This window comes from Pelophylax lessonae (assembly GCF_965119305.1).
Source record: "Pelophylax lessonae genome assembly, chromosome: 12".
NCBI lineage: Eukaryota > Metazoa > Chordata > Amphibia > Anura > Ranidae > Pelophylax > Pelophylax lessonae.
In genome coordinates, this window is record NC_138779.1 from 215,103,405 (window position 1) to 215,121,861 (window position 18,457).

General features: G+C 47.3%; 1 protein-coding gene across 1 annotated transcript in view; it reads left to right on the forward strand.

The window, feature by feature from the left end:
* The window catches only part of LOC309569030 (transmembrane protease serine 9-like), a 44,753-nt gene that overhangs the window by 22,540 nt on the left and 3,756 nt on the right, over window positions 1-18,457 (forward strand). The window contains exons 9-13 of the mRNA XM_082274791.1: window positions 2,602-2,690; window positions 6,834-6,937; window positions 10,453-10,581; window positions 12,290-12,426; window positions 16,434-16,579. Coding sequence (XP_082130917.1) covers window positions 2,602-2,690; window positions 6,834-6,937; window positions 10,453-10,581; window positions 12,290-12,426; window positions 16,434-16,579 — 605 coding nt within the window. The remainder of the gene's footprint in view (window positions 1-2,601; window positions 2,691-6,833; window positions 6,938-10,452; window positions 10,582-12,289; window positions 12,427-16,433; window positions 16,580-18,457) is intronic.

An 18,457-nucleotide genomic window follows, 5' to 3' on the forward strand; every position in this document is an offset into this window, starting at 1 on the left:
TGGGCACTAATAGGTGGCACTGATGAATGGCACTGATGGGCAATGATAGGCACTGGTAGGGGACACTTATGATGGGGCACTGATAGGTGGCACTGGTGAGCACTGATAGGTGACAATGGTAGGTGGCACTTGTGGGCACTGGCAGATGGCACTGGTGGGCACAGGTGGATGGCACTGGTGGGCACTGGTAGGTGGGGCTGGTGGGCACTGGTGGATGGCACTGGTAGGTGGCACTGGTGGGCACTTGGGAGCACTGGTAGGTGGCACTGGGGGAACCAATTATCTCTCTCCTCTTCGGGACCAATGGCCCTCTGACAGCAGCCGGCGTTGGAGAAAAAAACAGCTGATCGCCGGCTGCTGTTTACTTTACATGATCAGCTGTCATTGGCTGACAGCTGATCACATGGTAAGGGGGCGGGACCGCCCCTGATCTCCGATCTGGGATCAGGCAAGTCTCATGGACTCGCCGATCACAGAGCGAGCCGGGCGCTCGTTGCCGAGAGGACGTCAATGTACGCCCTCCCGGCAATTCAGGTCCACGCAGTAGCCGTCATTCGGCTATAGCGCGGATGTCAAGCAGTTAACGACTCCGTATCCAGGCCAATTCTGACGCTTCTACATGTAAAAATAATTTTTTTTTTTTTTTGCTAGAAAACTACTTAGAACCCCCAAAAGATAAATACATTTTTAAAAGGTCCTGTTGAATAAAATGATGGGCGTTGCAATTTTTTTTATGTCACACGGTATTTGCGCAGCGGTTTTTCAAACGCAATTTTTTGGGGAAAAAAATAGATTTCTGTAAGAACTTACTGTAAAATATTTTTCTCTATTGTTCATCGATAGACGCAGCTCTGCTTAATCATAGACCGGTGATGGCAAACCTTGGCACCTCTAGATGTTTTGGAACTACATTTCCCATGATGTTCAACTACACTGCAGAGTGCATGAGAATCATGGGAAATGTAGTTCGAAAACATCTAGGGGTGCCAAGGTTCACCATCACTGTCAAAGACTATAGGGTTATGCTCCACCCACTAGGGATAGGGATATCCCTAGTGGGAGGAGCATAACCCTATAGTCTATGATTAAGCAGAGCTGCGTCTGTCGATGAATGAGAGAGAAAATACAAGGATTTCCCCCCTTATTGGCCAGGCCATATTTTGCGTTTCGGTACCGCGTTACTTTAACGGACAATTGCGCGGTCGTGCGACACTGTACCCCAAAAAAAATTGATGTCCCTTTTTTTTCCCCACAAATAGAGCTTTCTTTTGGTGGTATTTGATCACCTGTGCGATTTTTTTGCGCTATGAAAAAAAAAGTGTGAAAAAAACAACAACAATATTTTTCACTTTCTGCTATATAACATTCTCAAAAAAAAATTAAAAATCAAAATTTAACGTTTTAGGCCAATTTGTTTTCTGCTACATATTTTTGGTAAAAAAAAAATCACAATAAGCGTATTTTGATTGGTTTGCGCAAAAGTTGTCGCATCTACTAACTACGGGAAAGATTTATGTCATTTTTATTGTTTTTTTTTTTTTTTACTAGTAATGGCGGCGATCTGCGATTTTTAGCGGGACTGCGACATTGCGGCGGACAGATCGGACCCCTAACTGACATTTTTGACACTTTTGGGGTGACCAGTGACATTACTACAGTAATTAGTGCTAAAAATATGCAGGTACTGTAATGATGACACTGGCAGGGAAGGGGTTAACACTGCGGGTGATCAAGGGGTTACATGTGAGCCTGGGGAGTGATTCTAACTGTGGGGGGGCGTGGCTTGTGAAATGACCATAGAGACATGTGATCCTATATGGAAGGATCACAGACGCTCTGTAATCATTCCAGGGAGAAGAACGATCAGATGTGTTTGCAACAGCCGACTGTCCTTCTCTTTCAGCGGGGAGCGATCGCGGGTGTCAGACGGCAATCGGAGCTGCCTGCCCCGTGCATCGGAGTCCCCGCTGCCTAGCTGCAGGCGCGCGACCGACGTAGGTCTACGTCTTTTCAAGCAGGAGGTCCGCACTGCCGGAGTAAAAAGGTGGTAGGCGGTCGGTAACCAGTTAAGGGGGCAAATCCTTCTGGTCCAGAAGTGGTTAATGTGAGGTCTGGGGTCAAAAAGACCTCACATCTACAATTAAAAGCAAAAAAAAAAAATGTATTTTTTTCCAGCAAGGTCCTCCAAGGCCATAAAGTGGAGTGGGGGCCATCTTGCCCTCACTCGACTTCCTGCACAGCACCTCAGGTTACCGACGGCTCCGGTAAGCAGGGAAAACTACCAGGAAGCGACGGGGGGGTCACCTCTCCCACCGCCCATAAAAGTGATCCCGTGGGGAATCCGCCGCTGGGATCACTTTTATGTGAAAGAGAACCGCCCGTCCTGTAAGAAAACACCGGGGTTCTGGCAGAACCCCGGTATTTAAAGTCAAAGTACCGACATAAAACTGCGGCGGGCGGTCCGGAAGTGGCTAAGTAAATGATGAGTGGCTGTATTACCCCTTATACTGAATATAATAGAAGCAAATCATTCAGAAACTTTGTTTCAGATTTTTTATTTTTTTTGCTCTGACAGTAAATTTGTCATATTTTGTCTTCAAGCTTCCGGCTGTGGCGTTTCCTCTTACCCACCCGCTGTAGCGAGGGTGGTGAACGGAGAGGAGGTGTTACCACACAGCTGGCCGTGGCAGGTGAGCCAATAAAGAATTGGTGTTCTTCTTCTTAAAGTCTATCTTAAATCAAAACTTCATTTTTTGGATAAATTATGGGAGGGTTAGAGCCTCTGTCAGCTTTTTCTTCCTAATATAAGAAAAGGTGAATTTTGGGCACTGGACTTGATTCTTTTAGCTATCAGTCAGGGAACATTTGTTGAACTTGATAACTGAACCTCGGCAGCCCTACCGCGGAGCACCTTCTCCCTAGGCCCCTTTCATACCGTCTCCCTAGGCCCCTTTCATACCGTCTCCCTAGGCCCCTTTAACACCATCTCCCTAGGCCCTTTTCACGCCATCTCCCTCGGCCCCTTTCACACCGTCTCCCTAGGCCCCTTTCACACCGTCTCCCTAGGCCCCTTTCATACTGTCTCCCTAGGCCCCTTTCATGCCATCTCCCTATGCCCCTCTTTAACGCCGTCTCCCTAGGCCCCTTTCATACTGTCTCCCTAGGCCCCTTTCACGCCATCTCCCTAGGCCCCTTTCACGCCGTCTCCCTAGGCCCCTTTCATACTGTCTCCCTAGGCCCCTTTCACGCCATCTCCCTAGGCCCCTTTCATGCTGTCTCCCTAGGCCCCTTTCATACCGTCTCCCTAGGCCCCTTTCATGCCATCTCCCTAGGCCCCTTTCACGCCATCTCCCTAGGCCCCTTTAACACCATCTCCCTAGGCCCCTTTCACACCGTCTCCCTAGGCCCCTTTCACGCCATCTCCCTAGGCCCCTTTCACACCGTCTCCCTAGGCCCCTTTCACGCCATCTCCCTAGGCCCCTTTCACACCGTCTCCCTAGGCCCCTTTCATACTGTCTCCCTAGGCCCCTTTCATGCCATCTCCCTAGGCCCCTTTCACGCCATCTCCCTAGGCTCCTTTCATGCTGTCTCCCTAGGCCCCTTTCATACCGTCTCCCTAGGCCCCTTTCATACCGTCTCCCTAGGCCCCTTTCATGCCATCTCCCTAGGCCCCTTTCACGCCATCTCCCTAGGCCCCTTTCATACCGTCTCCCTAGGCACCTTTCACACCATCTCCCTAGGCCCCTTTCACACCGTCTCCTTAGGCCCCTTTCACACCGTCTCCTTAGGCCCCTTTCACACCGTCTCCCTAGGCCCCTTTCATACTGTCTCCCTAGGCCCCTTTCATGCCATCTCCCTAGGCCCCTTTCACGCCATCTCCCTAGGCTCCTTTCATGCTGTCTCCCTAGGCCCCTTTCATACCGTCTCCCTAGGCCCCTTTCATACCGTCTCCCTAGGCCCCTTTCATGCCATCTCCCTAGGCCCCTTTCACGCCATCTCCCTAGGCCCCTTTCATACCGTCTCCCTAGGCACCTTTCACACCATCTCCCTAGGCCCCTTTCACACCGTCTCCTTAGGCCCCTTTCACACCGTCTCCTTAGGCCCCTTTCACACCGTCTCCCTAGGCCCCTTTCACGCCGTCTCCCTAGGCCCTTTCACGCCGTCTCCCTAGGCCCCTTTCACACTCTCTCCCTAGGCCCCTTTCACACCGTCTTCTTAGGCTCCTTTCACATCGTCTCTCTAGGCCCCTTTCACACTGTCTCCATAGGCCCCTTTCACACGTCTCCTTAGGCCCCTTTCACACCGTCTCCCTAGGCCCCTTTCACACCGTCTCCTTAGGCCCCTTTCACACCGTCTCCTTAGGCCCCTTTCACACCATCTCCTTAGGCCCCTTTCAAAAGGGCTTTCCGATCCGGTCCGCCTATCAGTTTTTCAGAAAGATCGGATCCACCATGTACCCCTATGGTGCAGCGGATGTCAGCGGAGACATATCCGCTGACACCCGCTGCTATCCGATCCGATCCTGTCTGTGAAATCCGGACGTATGGAAACCCTATTTTCCATCCGTCTGGAGGATCAGATTGGATGATAATGGACAGGCTCCCATAGAGGAGAGCGGGGATCGGACAGCTCCATCTCTGCAAAGTAAGCGGAGACGGACTTGTCATCCGCCTGCTCAGCGGGGATCGCCGGATCGATCCTCGCTGAGCAAAATGGAGTCCGCCGTGCGCACCGCTCGTGTGAAAGGGGTCTGAAAAAAAAAGTGAGCAGTGGCCTCCACTCAGGGCCATCTTTAATATCATTTGGACCCTCCCGAATCCACTTATCAACTATTTGCGGGCAGTGCGGGCTCAAGGGGCAGCTGCTTTGGGCCCCACAATAATAACTGTGCCCGGGGCAGCTGCCCCTTTTGCCCTGCGTTAAAGACAGCTCTGCCTCTACTGAGAAGTCCAAGGGAAATAGACAAAGGAGCACCAGCTGGTCATCCTAAAGTCCATTACCATTTACTGTTTAACCACTTAAAGTGGAGTTCCATCCAAAAGTGGAACTTGCGCTCTAAATACTCCTGACCCCCTGACATGCCACATTTGGCATGTCATTTTTTTTTTTGGGGGGGGGGGGGGGAGCGGGTACCTAGATTTGACAGGCACCCGCTCCCACGTCCAGCTCGGGCCACCTAGGCGGCTCGAGCTGATGTTCTCCTCTCCCCTCCTGCAATATTCTGGGACACGTCAGAGGTCCCGAGAGAGTGCCCGGCCATTCACGACGTGCGGCGCAGCTCACGCCTGAGCAGTGCGCACCTGGGTGTGAAGCCGCAAGATGTCACAGCCGGGTGCCCACACTAGAGATGCCGGCACCGCCGAGAGGAGAGGGAGAGGAGTGAGGCTTCGGGCGGGACACATCAGAGGTCCCAGAAGATTGCCTGGCCATTCACGACGTGCAGCGCAGCTCGCGCATGCGCAGTGTGCACCGGCTGTGAAGCCGCAAGCTGTCACAGCCGGGTGCCCACACTAGAGATGCCGGCACCACAGAGAGGAGCGAGGCTTCTGGCGGCCGCATCACTGGACCGTGGGACAGGTGAGTGTGTGTTTATTAAAGGTCAGAAGATACACTTTTTGTAGCTGCTGACTTTTAATAAACATAAAAACGAGTGGAACTCCGCTTTAGGCGCCGTTTTCAGGTCGCGGGCGGAATTGCAGTGATGCTGCCCGCAATTCTGAACTATTGCAAGTCGCAGGACGCCCGAGCGATTCTTGTGACATGCATTGGCACCCCAAACGCATCACGATTTTGCCGCGATTGTCTTCCGACGAATCGCGGTAAAATCGCGCAAACAGAATCGCGGAAAGCCTGATGCCCAAAAGAAGTACAAGAACTTCTTTTGGGAGTCAGGCATCCCGCAAATCTGCTTGCGCGATTTTACCGCGATTCGTCGGAAGACAATCGCAGCAAAATCGTGCCACGTTTGGGGTGCCATTGCAAGTCACGGGAATCGCTTGGGGCATCCTGCGACTTGCAATGTTTTCAGAATCGCGGGCAGAATCACGACAACTCTGCCCGCGATCCGAAACTGTCTATTTCTGACACTTGTTATTTATGAGTTAAAATCAGTATTTTTTGATAGAAAATTACTTAGAACCCCCAAACATTATATATATATAATTATTTTTTTTTTTTTTTGTTTAGCAGAGACCCTAGAGAATAAAATAGAGATCGCATCATGATATTTTTCCCCATTGAGATCTGATGTGTTTTCAAAGTGTTCCTTTAATTTTTTTTTTGAGCAGTGTATATACTGTATACTGTATATACACAGTAATGACTGATAGGAACATCCCCCAAAATTTATATCCACACCGGGAGCACCAACACCCTTATCCAATCATCATGGAATGTGGTATAGCAGATGTTGATTGTCCAAGAACATGATGGGAGGTGTAAAAGTTGTAGGACCAACATGTTCTACTTACATAATGCCATCCTTGGTGTCAGGGGTCTGCATAGGTGTTGATCCTTCTATTCACATGGCTGGTGGGGCAATTCGTTTTCATTTCAATGGATGTTAAAATGGAATTAGATGTGGAAGACAGATGGTATTGAGTGCCCCCACCCCTGTTCAAGAATGGCTGTTCCAATTTGACATAGTAAACCAGTTGATGTCTCTTTTTCTCTATGGATACATAGATTAATATAATAAATGTTGGATCGATAATTCTGATTTACCATAATAGTGATTATAATGAGAATTAGTTCCTTTCTTCCTTTCAGATGTTATTGCAATCATAATAATAATAGTAATAATAAAATATTTTTTGTCTTCTTCTGTAACCCAGGTGTCACTGCAGTACATCTATAATGGTGATGGATATTGGTACCACACCTGTGGTGCAAGCCTCCTCAATGAGTACTGGGTACTGACCGCCGCTCACTGCATCAAGTAGGTTTATAGGTAACCAGTTCTGGACCGGAACGATTTCCCCCCTTAATGACCAGGCCATTTTTTGCGATTCGGCACTGCGTTACTTTAACGGAAAATTGCACGGTCGTGCGACGCTGTACCCAAATAAAATGAATGCCCTTTTTCTTCCCCCCAAATAGAGCTTTCTTTTGGGGGTATTTGACCACCTCTGCGATTTTTATTTTTTTGCGCTATAAACAGAAAAAGAGTGACGACTCTGAAAAAAAAAAATATATATATATATTTTTCACATTATGCTATATAACATTCCCCCCCGAAAAAAAAAATAATTAAAAATCTAATTTTTTCATCATTCTAGGCCAATTTGTATTCTGCTACATATTTTTGGTTAAAAAAAAAAAAAAATTGCAATAAGCGTATTTTGATTGGTTTGCGCCAAAGTTATCGCGTCTTCAAACTATATTTTTCACATTCTGCTATATGACATTCTCAAAAAAAAAAAAATTAAAAATCTAAATTTTTTAACATTTTAGGCCAATTTGTTTTCTGCTACATATTTTTGGTAAAAAAAAAATCCCAATACGCGTATATTTGATTGGTTTGCCCAAAGGTTATCGCGTCTACAAACTAGGGGAAAGATTTATGTAAATTTTATTTATTTTTATTTATTTTTACTAGTAATGGCCGGCGATCTGCGATTTTTAACAGGACTGCGACATTGCGGCAGACAGATCGGACCCCTAACTGACATTTTTGACACTTTTGGGGGGGGGGGGGGGCCTACAGTAATCAGTGCTAAAAATATGAGCTATCACTGTACTAATGACACTGGCAGGGAAGGGGTTAACCCAGGGGCGATCAAATTGTTAAGTGTGAGCCTAGGGGAGTGTTTTCTAACTGTATGGGGGTGTGGCTTGTGAAATGATCATAGAGACCTGTGATCCTAAATAGAAGGATCACAGGCGCTCTGTGTTCATTCCAGAGAGAACAACCGCCGTTCTCTCTCAGCGGGGAGCGACCGCGGGTGCCCGGCGGCAGTCGCGGCTGCCGGCCCCCTTGGATCAGCTTCTCCTCTTTCTAATGGGGCGGGGGGCACGCCCCCAGGAGCGCTCCCACCAACCGACATACCCATACGTCGGTTCGCGCAGCCAAGCCAGCCTGCTGCAGTATATCTGCGGTAGGCGGTTGGCAAGTGGTGAAAGAAGAACATAACTGGGGGTTATAACATGGTCACCACGGGGTGGTCCATAGACTCACAGACATAGCAAGATCAAATACTCTAAACTAGGGTGACCAGACGTCCCCGGTTTCCAGGGACAGTCCTCGGATTGAGGGCACTGTCCCTGGTCCAAGTCTGTCCCCAGTTTTGTCCCCAGATTCAGGACCGGATTAATGTAGTCAGGGCATCCCATGTATGTAGTCCTGTGCCCAACGGTCTGTGTATTATGTAGTCCTGTGCCCATCGCTCTGTGTATTATATAGTCCTGTGCCCATCGCTCTGTGTATTATATAGTCCTGTGCCCAGCGCTCTCTGTATTATGTAGTCCTGTGCCCATCTCTCTGTGTATTATGTAATCCTGTACCCAGCGCTCTGTGTATTATGTAGTCCTGTTCCTAGCACTCTGTGTATTATGTAGTCCTGTGCCCAGCACTCTGTGTATTATGTAGTCCTGTGCCCAGCGCTCTGTGTATTATGTAGTCCTGTGCCCAGCGCTCTGTGTATTATGTAGTCCTGTGCCCATCGCTCTGTGTATTATATAGTCCTGTGCCCAGCGCTCTCTGTATTATGTAGTCCTGTGCCCATCTCTCTATGTATTATGCAGCCCTGTGCCCAGCGCTCTGTGTATAATGCAGCCCTGTGCCCAGCGCTCTGTGTATTATGTAGTCCTGTGCCCAGCGCTCTATGTATTATGTAGTCCTGTGCCCAGCGCTCTGTTTATTATGTAGTCCTGTGCCCAGCGCTCTGTGTATTATATAGTCCTGTGCCCAGCGCTCTCTGTATTATGTAGTCCTGTGCCCATCTCTCTGTGTATTATGTAGTCCTGTACCCAGCGCTCTGTGTATTATGTAGTCCTGTTCCTAGCACTCTGTGTATTATGTAGTCCTGTGCCCAGTGCTCTGTGTATTATGTAGTCCTGTGCCCAGCGCTTTGTGTATTATGTAGTCCTGTGCCCAGCGCTCTGTGTATTATGTAGTCCTGTGCCCAGCGCTCTGTTTATTATGTAGTCCTGTGCCCAGCACTCTGTGTATTATGTAGTCCTGTGCCCAGCGCTCTATGTATTATGTAGTCCTGTGCCCAGCGCTCTGTTTATTATGTAGTCCTGTGCCCAGCGCTCTGTGTATTATATAGTCCTGTGCCCAGCGCTCTCTGTATTATGTAGTCCTGTGCCCATCTCTCTGTGTATTATGTAGTCCTGTACCCAGCGCTCTGTGTATTATGTAGTCCTGTTCCTAGCACTCTGTGTATTATGTAGTCCTGTGCCCAGCGCTCTGTGTATTATGTAGTCCTGTGCCCAGCGCTCTGTATATTATGTAGTCCTGTGCCCAGCACTCTGTGTATTATGTAGTCCTGTGCCCAGCGCTCTGTGTATTATGTAGTCCTGTGCCCAGCGCTCTGTTTATTATGTAGTCCTGTGCCCAGCGCTCTGTGTATTATGCAGCCCTGTGCCCAGCGCTCTGTGTATTATGTAGTCCTGTGCCCAGCGCTCTGTATATTATGCATCCCTGTGCCCAGCGCTCTGTGTATTATGTAGTCCTGTGCCCAGCGCTCTGTATATTATGCAGCCCTGTGCCCAGCGCTCTGTGTATTATGTAGTCCTGTGCCCAGCGCTCTGTATATTATGCAGCCCTGTGCCCAGCGATCTGTGTATTATTCAGTCCTGTGCCCAGCGCTCTGTGTATTATGTAGTCCTGTGCCCATCTCTCTGTGTATTATTCAGTCCTGTGCCCAGCGCTCTGTGTATTATGTAGTCCTGTGCCCAGCACTCTGTTTATTATGTATACCTGTGCCCAGCGCTCTGTGTATTATGTAGTCCTGTACCCAGCGCTCTGTGTATTATGCAGTCCTGCGCCCAGCGCTCTGTGTATTATGCAGTCCTGTGCCATTTGCCAAAAAAAAAAAAAATGTATATATATATATATATATATATATATATATATATATATGTCCCCGGATTTAATTTTAAAAATCTGGAAACCTTACTCTAAACCTGCATGATGTGACCATTCAGATCCTATTAGGATTAGGCTTGTTGAGGAATATTTTGGAAAGAAAGTGAGATGTCAGTAAAAGATGTGGTCAGGCTTTTATTAGAGGTCCCTGGATGATTGAGGCTTCATACAGACTTGTCACAGTGAATTTAATAGGAACCACGCAATTATAATGCGACACAGTTATAACATTGTTGATGGTCTCCATACGGAGATCTGTGCTGTTTTGTGCAATAGATAAGATCACTCTAATCAAATGTAGATTTTTTTTTTTTTTTTAAACTTCAAAAACTAAATTTCAACCTGTCTTTGCTTCCCACCAGTTCTTACAATACCTACAGAGTGATGCTGGGAAAACATGACTTCAGCCAGCTGGAACCCGGTCAAAAAACCATCGGTGTTGTCAAACTCATTAATCACCCAAACTGGAACCCTAATTGGCTTTCGGGCGGGTAGGTCACACTGAAATTGCATAGTCCTTATAATAACATAAGACGTTTATGAACACCTTATTGATAAGAAATATAGTAAGACATTGTTGCCCTATGCTACTCATAACATGCTGCGATGTTTAAGAGAAAGAATTTTCTAAATAGATTCAACATTTTTTTTTAAATGTTCATTTTCACATATATTTTTAACTGAAAAAGTATTCATACCCCTTGAAATTTTCCACTAAGGCTTGTTAGAGAACCTTAGTGAACAAACATCATTATGAAGGCCAGGGAACACATCGGACAGGTCAGGGATAAAGTTATGGAGAAGTTTAAAGCAGGGTTTGGTTATAAAAAAAATATCCCAAGCTTTGAACATCTCACGGAGCGCTGTTCAACCCATCATGGAAAAATGGAAAGAGTATGGCACAACTGCAACCCTACCAAGACATGGCCGTCCACCTAAACTGACCGGCCGGGCAAGGAGAGCATTCATCAGAGAAGCAGCCAAGAGGCCCATGGCATGGTAACTCTGGAGGAGCTGCAGAGATCCACAGCTCAGGTGGGAGAATCTGTCCACAGGACAACTATTAGTCGTGCGCTCCACAAATCTGCCCTTTATGGAAGAGTGGCAAGAAGAAATCCATTGGTGAAAGAAAGCCATAAGAAGTCCCATTTGCATTTCGCGAGAAGCCATGTGGGGGACACAGCAAACATATGGGAGAAGGTGCTCTGGTCAGATGAGACCAAAATGGAAACCTTTGGCCTCAAAGCAAAACTCTTTGTATGGTGGAAAACTAACACTGCACATCACCCTGAACACACCATCCCCACCGTGAAACATGGTGGTGGCAGCATCATCTTGTGGGGATGCTTTTCTCCAGCAGGGATAGGGAAGCTGGTCAGAGTTTGATGGGAAGATGGATGGAGCCAAATACAGGGCAATCTTAGAAGAAAACCCGTTTGAGTCTGCAAAAGACTTGAAGCTGGGGAGGAGGTTCACCTTCCAGTAGGACAACGACCCTAAACATACAGCCAGAGCTACAATGGAATGGTCTAGATCAAAGCATATTCATGTGTTAGAATGACCCAGTCAAAGTCCAGACCTAAATCTAACTGAGAATCTGTGGCAAGACTTGAAAATTGCTGTTCACAGACGCTCTCCATCCAATCTGACAGAGATTAAGCTATTTTGCAAATAAGAATGGGCAAAAAATGTCACTCTCTGGATGTGCAAAGCTGGTAGAGACATCCCCAAAAAGACTCGCAGCTGTAATTGCAGGGAAAGGCGATTCTACAAAATATTGACTCAGGGGATGCGAATATAAATGTACGCCACACTTTTCACAGATTTATTTGTAAAACAGTGTTGAAAACCATTTATCATTTTCCTTCCACTTCACAATTATGTGCCACTTTGTGTAGGTCAATGACATAAAATAAAATACATTTACGTTTTTGGTTTTAACATGACAAAATGTGGAAAAAAGGGTATAAATACTTTTTCAAGGCACTGTATGCTCCTGCTTATGTTTTTAGATGCTTTTATTTTAATACTGACAACTGTGAGTTTAGGGGAACCGTAATGGGCACGCCCTACTAGCCAAATGCCTAGTGTACCAGAGATAAACTAGTTGTTAACATATTAATAGGCTTCAGTACATTAAAATACTTTTAAAGCCATATAATAGAACTCACAGTTCCTCTTCCATTGTTTTTTTATAAGCCATGACATTTCTCTTCTGAAGTTGGCTGAACCTGTAGAATTTAGTGACACCATCCAGCCTGCCTGTTTGCCTGCTCCTGGCCGAATTCTAGAACAGAACACTGGCTGCTATGTAACAGGATGGGGTAACCTGCAAAGTAAGTAAGAGGTTTTATTTTTATGAATCATTTTGCCTGCTGAGCTTGAACTGCAAGTAAATCCTAAATCTCTTTTTTTTTTATTACCGTATATACTCGAGTATAAGCCGAGTTTTTCAGCACATTTTTTTGTGCTGAAAACGTCCCCCTCGGCTTATACTCGAGTCAACAAAAAAAAAAAAGTTCCCGGCCGCTCCGACGTGTTTAAGACTTAAAAATGGCACCGCCCGGCGTATACATGTCACTGCGCATGCGCCGCCACCGCTTGGGACAGGCCAGGAATAGCCGAACGTATACCAGCTTTCCTGAGCGGCGGCGGCGCATGCGCAATGACGTGTCGGCGCCGGGCGGCACCATTTTTAAATGAAGGCGCCTCTGGAACAGGTAAGTGAAACACAGCCGCACTAGTATGCCCGCAACCCCGCATCCTCTTGTACCATGCTTGCCACCCTGAATTCTCCTGTACATGCCAGCCACACTGCATTCTCCTGTACCATGCTTGCCACCCTGAATTCTCCTGTACCATGCCAGCCACACTGCATTCTCCTGTACCATGCCAGCCACACTGCATTCTCCTGTACCATGCCAGCCACCCTGCATTCTCCTGTACCATGCCAGCCACACTGCATTCTCCTGTACCATGCCAGCCACCCTGCATTCTCTTGTACCATGCCAGACACCCTGCATTCTCCTGTACCATGCCAGCTACCCTGCATTCTCCTGTACCATGCCTGCCACCCTGCATTCTCCTGTACCATGCCAGCCACCCTGCATTCTCCTGTACCATGCCAGCCACCCTGCATTCTCCTGTACCATGCCTGCCACCCTGCATTCTCCTGTACCATGCCCGCCACCCTGCATTCTCCTGTACCATGCCAGCCACACTGCATTCTCCTTTACCATGCCAGCCACCCTGCATTCTCCTATACCATGCCAGCCACCCTGCATTCTCCTGTACCATGCCAGCCACCCTGCATTCTCCTGTACCATGCCAGCCACCCTGCATTCTCCTGTACCATGCCAGCCACCCTGCATTCTCCTGTACCATGCCTGCCACCCTGCATTCTCCTGTACCATGCCTGCCACCCTGCATTGTCCTGTACCATGCCAGCCACCCTGCATTCTCCTGTACCATGCCTGCCACCCTGCATTCTCCTGTACCATGCCCGCCACCCTGCATTCTCCTTTACCATGCCTGCCACCCTGCATTCTCCTGTACCATGCCCGACACTCTGCATTCTCACCCTAGGCTTATACTCGAGTCAATCATTTTTCCCATCTTTTTGTGGTAAAAGTAGGGGCCTCGGCTTATACTCGGGTCAGGTTATACTCGAGTATATACGGTATATTTGACTGAATGCCTGAATCTGTTGCAGAGGTTCTCCCTGTAACAGCACTTCCTGTTGTAGGATGACAACATTAAGCCCTTGCCTTGCAATTATCAGCAGTATTTTAAGCCTGCCATGTGCACTCCTCAGTTAGACAGCCCAATGGCCAACTGAGAGCAATTTATAACCAAAATATCTCTATGACTTTGAGCCTAATTGGCTGAAATGCGTTAGCGGGGAAGGTCTCCTAGGTGGGGATTCTAATGTATGCTGTTTTGACTATGAAAGATTTTTTAAGGAAGTGAATGAGGCATGTGGCCTCTGTCTCTTCACATATTGTCTGCATGAGGAAGGAATGGGCTCCAGGGTTCAGCAACCAGCATGCTCACAATGAGGGACAATATCCAGAGCTTGGGAGCAGTGAGGTCCTTGATGGTCTTCTGATGACAACAATAGTTAGATACTGAGTTCCAATTGTTATCAAGTCCACAATAGTGTAGAGTCCAAATCGGACAATGCTTGAAATATTCAAGGTGCATATGGATATTTATTCTTCTAGTAGGGCAGATGAACAATCCAATTGGGTGGTCTAATTTGCGAGTGCCATAGGTTTTGATATGCATGTCAGTCACTAGCAGAATGAGCCAGTCTTTTTGGGGAGTGTCTGCAGAGGGTTATGCACTCACCAGCCACTTTATTGGGTTCACCTTAATAGTATCAGGTTGGACCCCCTTTTGCCTTCAGAACTGCCTTCATTCTTCGTGGCATAGATTCAACAAGGTGTAGGGAACATTCCTCAGAGATTTTGGTCCATAGTGACATGATGGCATCACGCAGTTGCTGCAGATTTGTCAGCTGCTCATCCGCGATGCCAATCTTCTGTTCCACCACATCCAAAAAGGTTCTCTATTGGATGAGATGTGGTGGCCATTGGAGTACAGTGACCTCATTGTCATGTTGAAGAAACCAGTTGTCAGGACCTGAACCTGGGACCTCTGCTGTGTCTGGTGGTGACTCTGCTTGCTGAGCCACCTGGAATGCTGGCCAGTTCCCTGGACAAATCCTTGAATGATCCTGCCATGAATCTTAATTGCCTTGAACTTTGAACCTTTTGCTCCTCCCATGAGCTTCCTCATTTAGGCCATGCCTCTGCACTTCTGGGTTGCCAGAATATTGTGCCTTCACCAGCCAATATCTCGCTTGTCTCTCCTGCTGGTGTCTGTATCTTCACTATCATCTGTTATCAACATTTGGCTTGTTCTTTGACTACGCTTCTGCCTAATCCCAACCTGCAACTACTTGTTACTGACCTTTGGCTACTTCTTGACTATGCTTCTTCTTGATCCCAATCTGCTATATCTGCTACAGGACCCTGGCTTGCTCACCTGCTGGTGGGGCAATCCTGAGGACCGCGACCTGGTGCTAACATGCAGCAAAATCCATCTCCACCATCAGGAGCTCTGGTGAACACCAGTTAGTACTTCGATTCCGCACCTCAGGTGAGCCTGCGTCATCTGCCAAGGTGACCTACCTGTGTTCCTATCCTGCTGGTTCCCGTGTGAGCTGCCACTGCTATAGCTACTGGCTTCCAAGCCTCACTCCAGATCGTGACACCAGTGGTGAGATGATTTGAGCTTTGTCACATTTTCCTGCTGGAAGGAGCCATCAGAAGATGGGTACACTGTATTCATAAAGGGATGGACATGGTCAGCAACAATACTCTGGTAGGTCATGGTGTTTAAGCGATGCTCAATTGGTACCAAGGGGTCCAGACTGTGCCAAGAAACTATCTCCCACACCGTTACACCACCACCAGCCTGAACCATTGATACAAGGCAGGATGGATCCATGCTTTCATGTTGTTTACGCAAATTTCTGAACCTACCATCTGAATGTAGCAACTGAAATTGAGACTCATCAGACCAGGCAATGTTTTTTCAATCTTCTATTGTCCAATTTTGGTGAGTCTGTGCAAATTGTAGCCTCAGTTTCCTGTTCTTAGCTGACAGGAGTTGCACATGGTGTTGTCTTCTGCTGCTGTAGCCCATCTGCTTCAAAGTTCGATGTGTTGTACATTAAGAGATGGTATTCTGCATACCCTGGGTGTAACGAGTGGTTTTTTGAGTTACAGTTGCCTTTTTATCATCTCAAACCAATCTGCCCATTCTCCTCTGACCTCTGACATGAACAAGGCATTTTCCTCCACACAACTTCCGCTCACTGGATCTTTTCTCTTTTTCCCACCATTCTCTGTAAACCTGAGAGATGGTTGTTTTTTAAAATCCCAGCAGTTTTTTAAATACTCAGATCAGCCTATCTGGCACCAACAACCATGCCATGTTCAAAGGCACTTAAATCCCCTTTCTTTCCCATTCTGATGGTTGTTTTGAACTTCAGCAAGTCATCTTCACCACGTCTAGATGCCTAAATACACTGAGTTGCTGCCATGTGATTGGCTGAATAGCAATTTGTGTTACCAAGCAATTGAACAGGTGTACCTAATAAAGTGGTCGGTGAGTGTATATGGGGTGTATCTGTATGGGTGTGTTTATATGGGGTGTATCTATATGGGGGGGTGTCTTTATGCAATGTATTTGCATGGGGGTTTGTCTATATGGGGGAAATCCTCATGGGGGTGCACAGCCCCTGAAACTCATCACTAACCTTATTCTCCTCTAGCTAATGGCCCTGCTCCAAACATACTCCAGCAAGGTCGTCTACTGGTGGTTGACTACAACACCTGCACTGAGCCTGACTGGTGGGGAACACTTGTGGACACCAACATGGTCTGTGCTGGAGGGGACGGCATTGTCTCCAGCTGTATGGTATGTTATTTATTCATTTTACAGAGTATTTTACCCACTATCAGTTTTTTTAAATTCTCTTTGGACTGGAGGGAATTGTAGCCCTATTAGTGAACTTGCGACAGAAACAATTGAGTACTGTCCGTGATACTTTACATACAAATTTTCAGGAAAGCTTTCGGGGTATGGGACCTTGAAGAAGGGACATACCTGAAAGATTATCCTGAAAATTGTATGTAAGTGCAAAAAAAAAAGGTATCATTAACAGTATTACTACTAGCAGAGGCATAACTAGAACCTTCAGGGCCCCGCTGCAAGAAACCATGAAGGGCCCCCCCGGACCCCTGGCTGGGGCCCTTCCCTTCAAACCTGGGGCTCTTCCCACTGATCCTGAGGCCCTTTACTCTCGTTGCGGGGCCCTTTATGATGGTCCCGCAGCGGGACCCTTTCACAAGTTCTGCAGTGGGCCCCCTTCCTGCCATCTTAGGGCCTCCCCACGGTGGTGGAATGCCAGGGCCCGGTCACAAGTGTGACCTTTGCGATCCTGGAAGTTCACCCACTGGTGTCAGTAGTTTTTATTTTTTGGTATTTTAATTATATTATTTTTTATCATTTTATTTTATTTATTTTTTTACAATGTCACTGACTATGACTCTGTCCATTCAGAAAAGGAAGGAGCTGGTAAATTACATATTTACCGACCCCTTCCTGGTTCTCTATTGTGACACATCCCCTGCAGCAGCCGGCAGGAGAGGGGAGGGAGGAAGGCGGGGCACATTGGGGGGGGGGACCAGGGGAGCACACAGGGGCCCAGAGACAGCAGAACACACTGGATAGGAGGAGCGGCGGGGGCAGCATACAGAGGAACCAATCTCCTCCATTTTCCTCCTGCGGCTACAGGAGGAAAAAGGACAGTGATTTCTCTACATGCTGCCCCCGCTGCCCCTCCTATCCAGGTGTACAGGGGAGCTGCACAGGCCCCCTGGAGCATGGGGCCCGGTTGCAATTGCAACCCCTGTAGTTACGCCCCTGTCTTTATTTAACCTCAACTACTATGTTACTCAGAAACTGAATTCTCTATTTCCCCTCCACTCAAAAACTTGAAGAGGATTCAGTAATGTCATCCCTTTCCCTTAGTGGATGGGTTTTCAAGGATCACTTAAAGCGGAGTTCCACCCATGTTTTAAATTTTATAGAAATCGCTGGCATTCCTCAATTAAAAAAATCACTGGCGGCTTTTTTTTTTTTCCTTGATCCGCTTACCTTGTTGCTAGGGGGTAAGCAATTTTCTTCCTCCTTGGGTGCCACGGCGAGGTACGTCACTTCCTGCGGCGCACAGGCTCCTGGGAGATGTGTGTCATCATTCCCAGGTGTCCGTGGGTATCGCCGCCTGTTAACATCGCGTTATTTCAAAACAGGAAATTATGCAATGCTAAGCGGTGCTAAGCGCCATTTTCTAGATTACTTTGGGTTGCCATAACAACGGGGCGGGACCTTCCTAGGACGCCGCCGTTGGGATGGCAACCAGAGACTCAATCGTGCGCCGCGCCGTTTGTCCTATGCGCATGTGCGAGATCCTGGAGGTGCATGCTGGGTAACCAGCAGCACCTATTCCCGGAAGAAGGCCCATGTGGGCTTCACATGCCCTCAATTAAGATGGGATGCCGCTGCAGAAGAAATATAAAGGTTAGTTTGATAAAAAAAAAAATAAATAAATAATGTATAACACAGCAAACAGTAATATATTTAGATGATAAATATAAATAAAATATAAATAAATAAATAAAATATAATAAAAAAAAAAAAAAAAAGATAATATTACATGGGTTAACCACTTGCCGACTGCCTAACGACGATTTACGTCGGCAGTCAGCCCCTCAGAGGCAAAGTGACATAGAT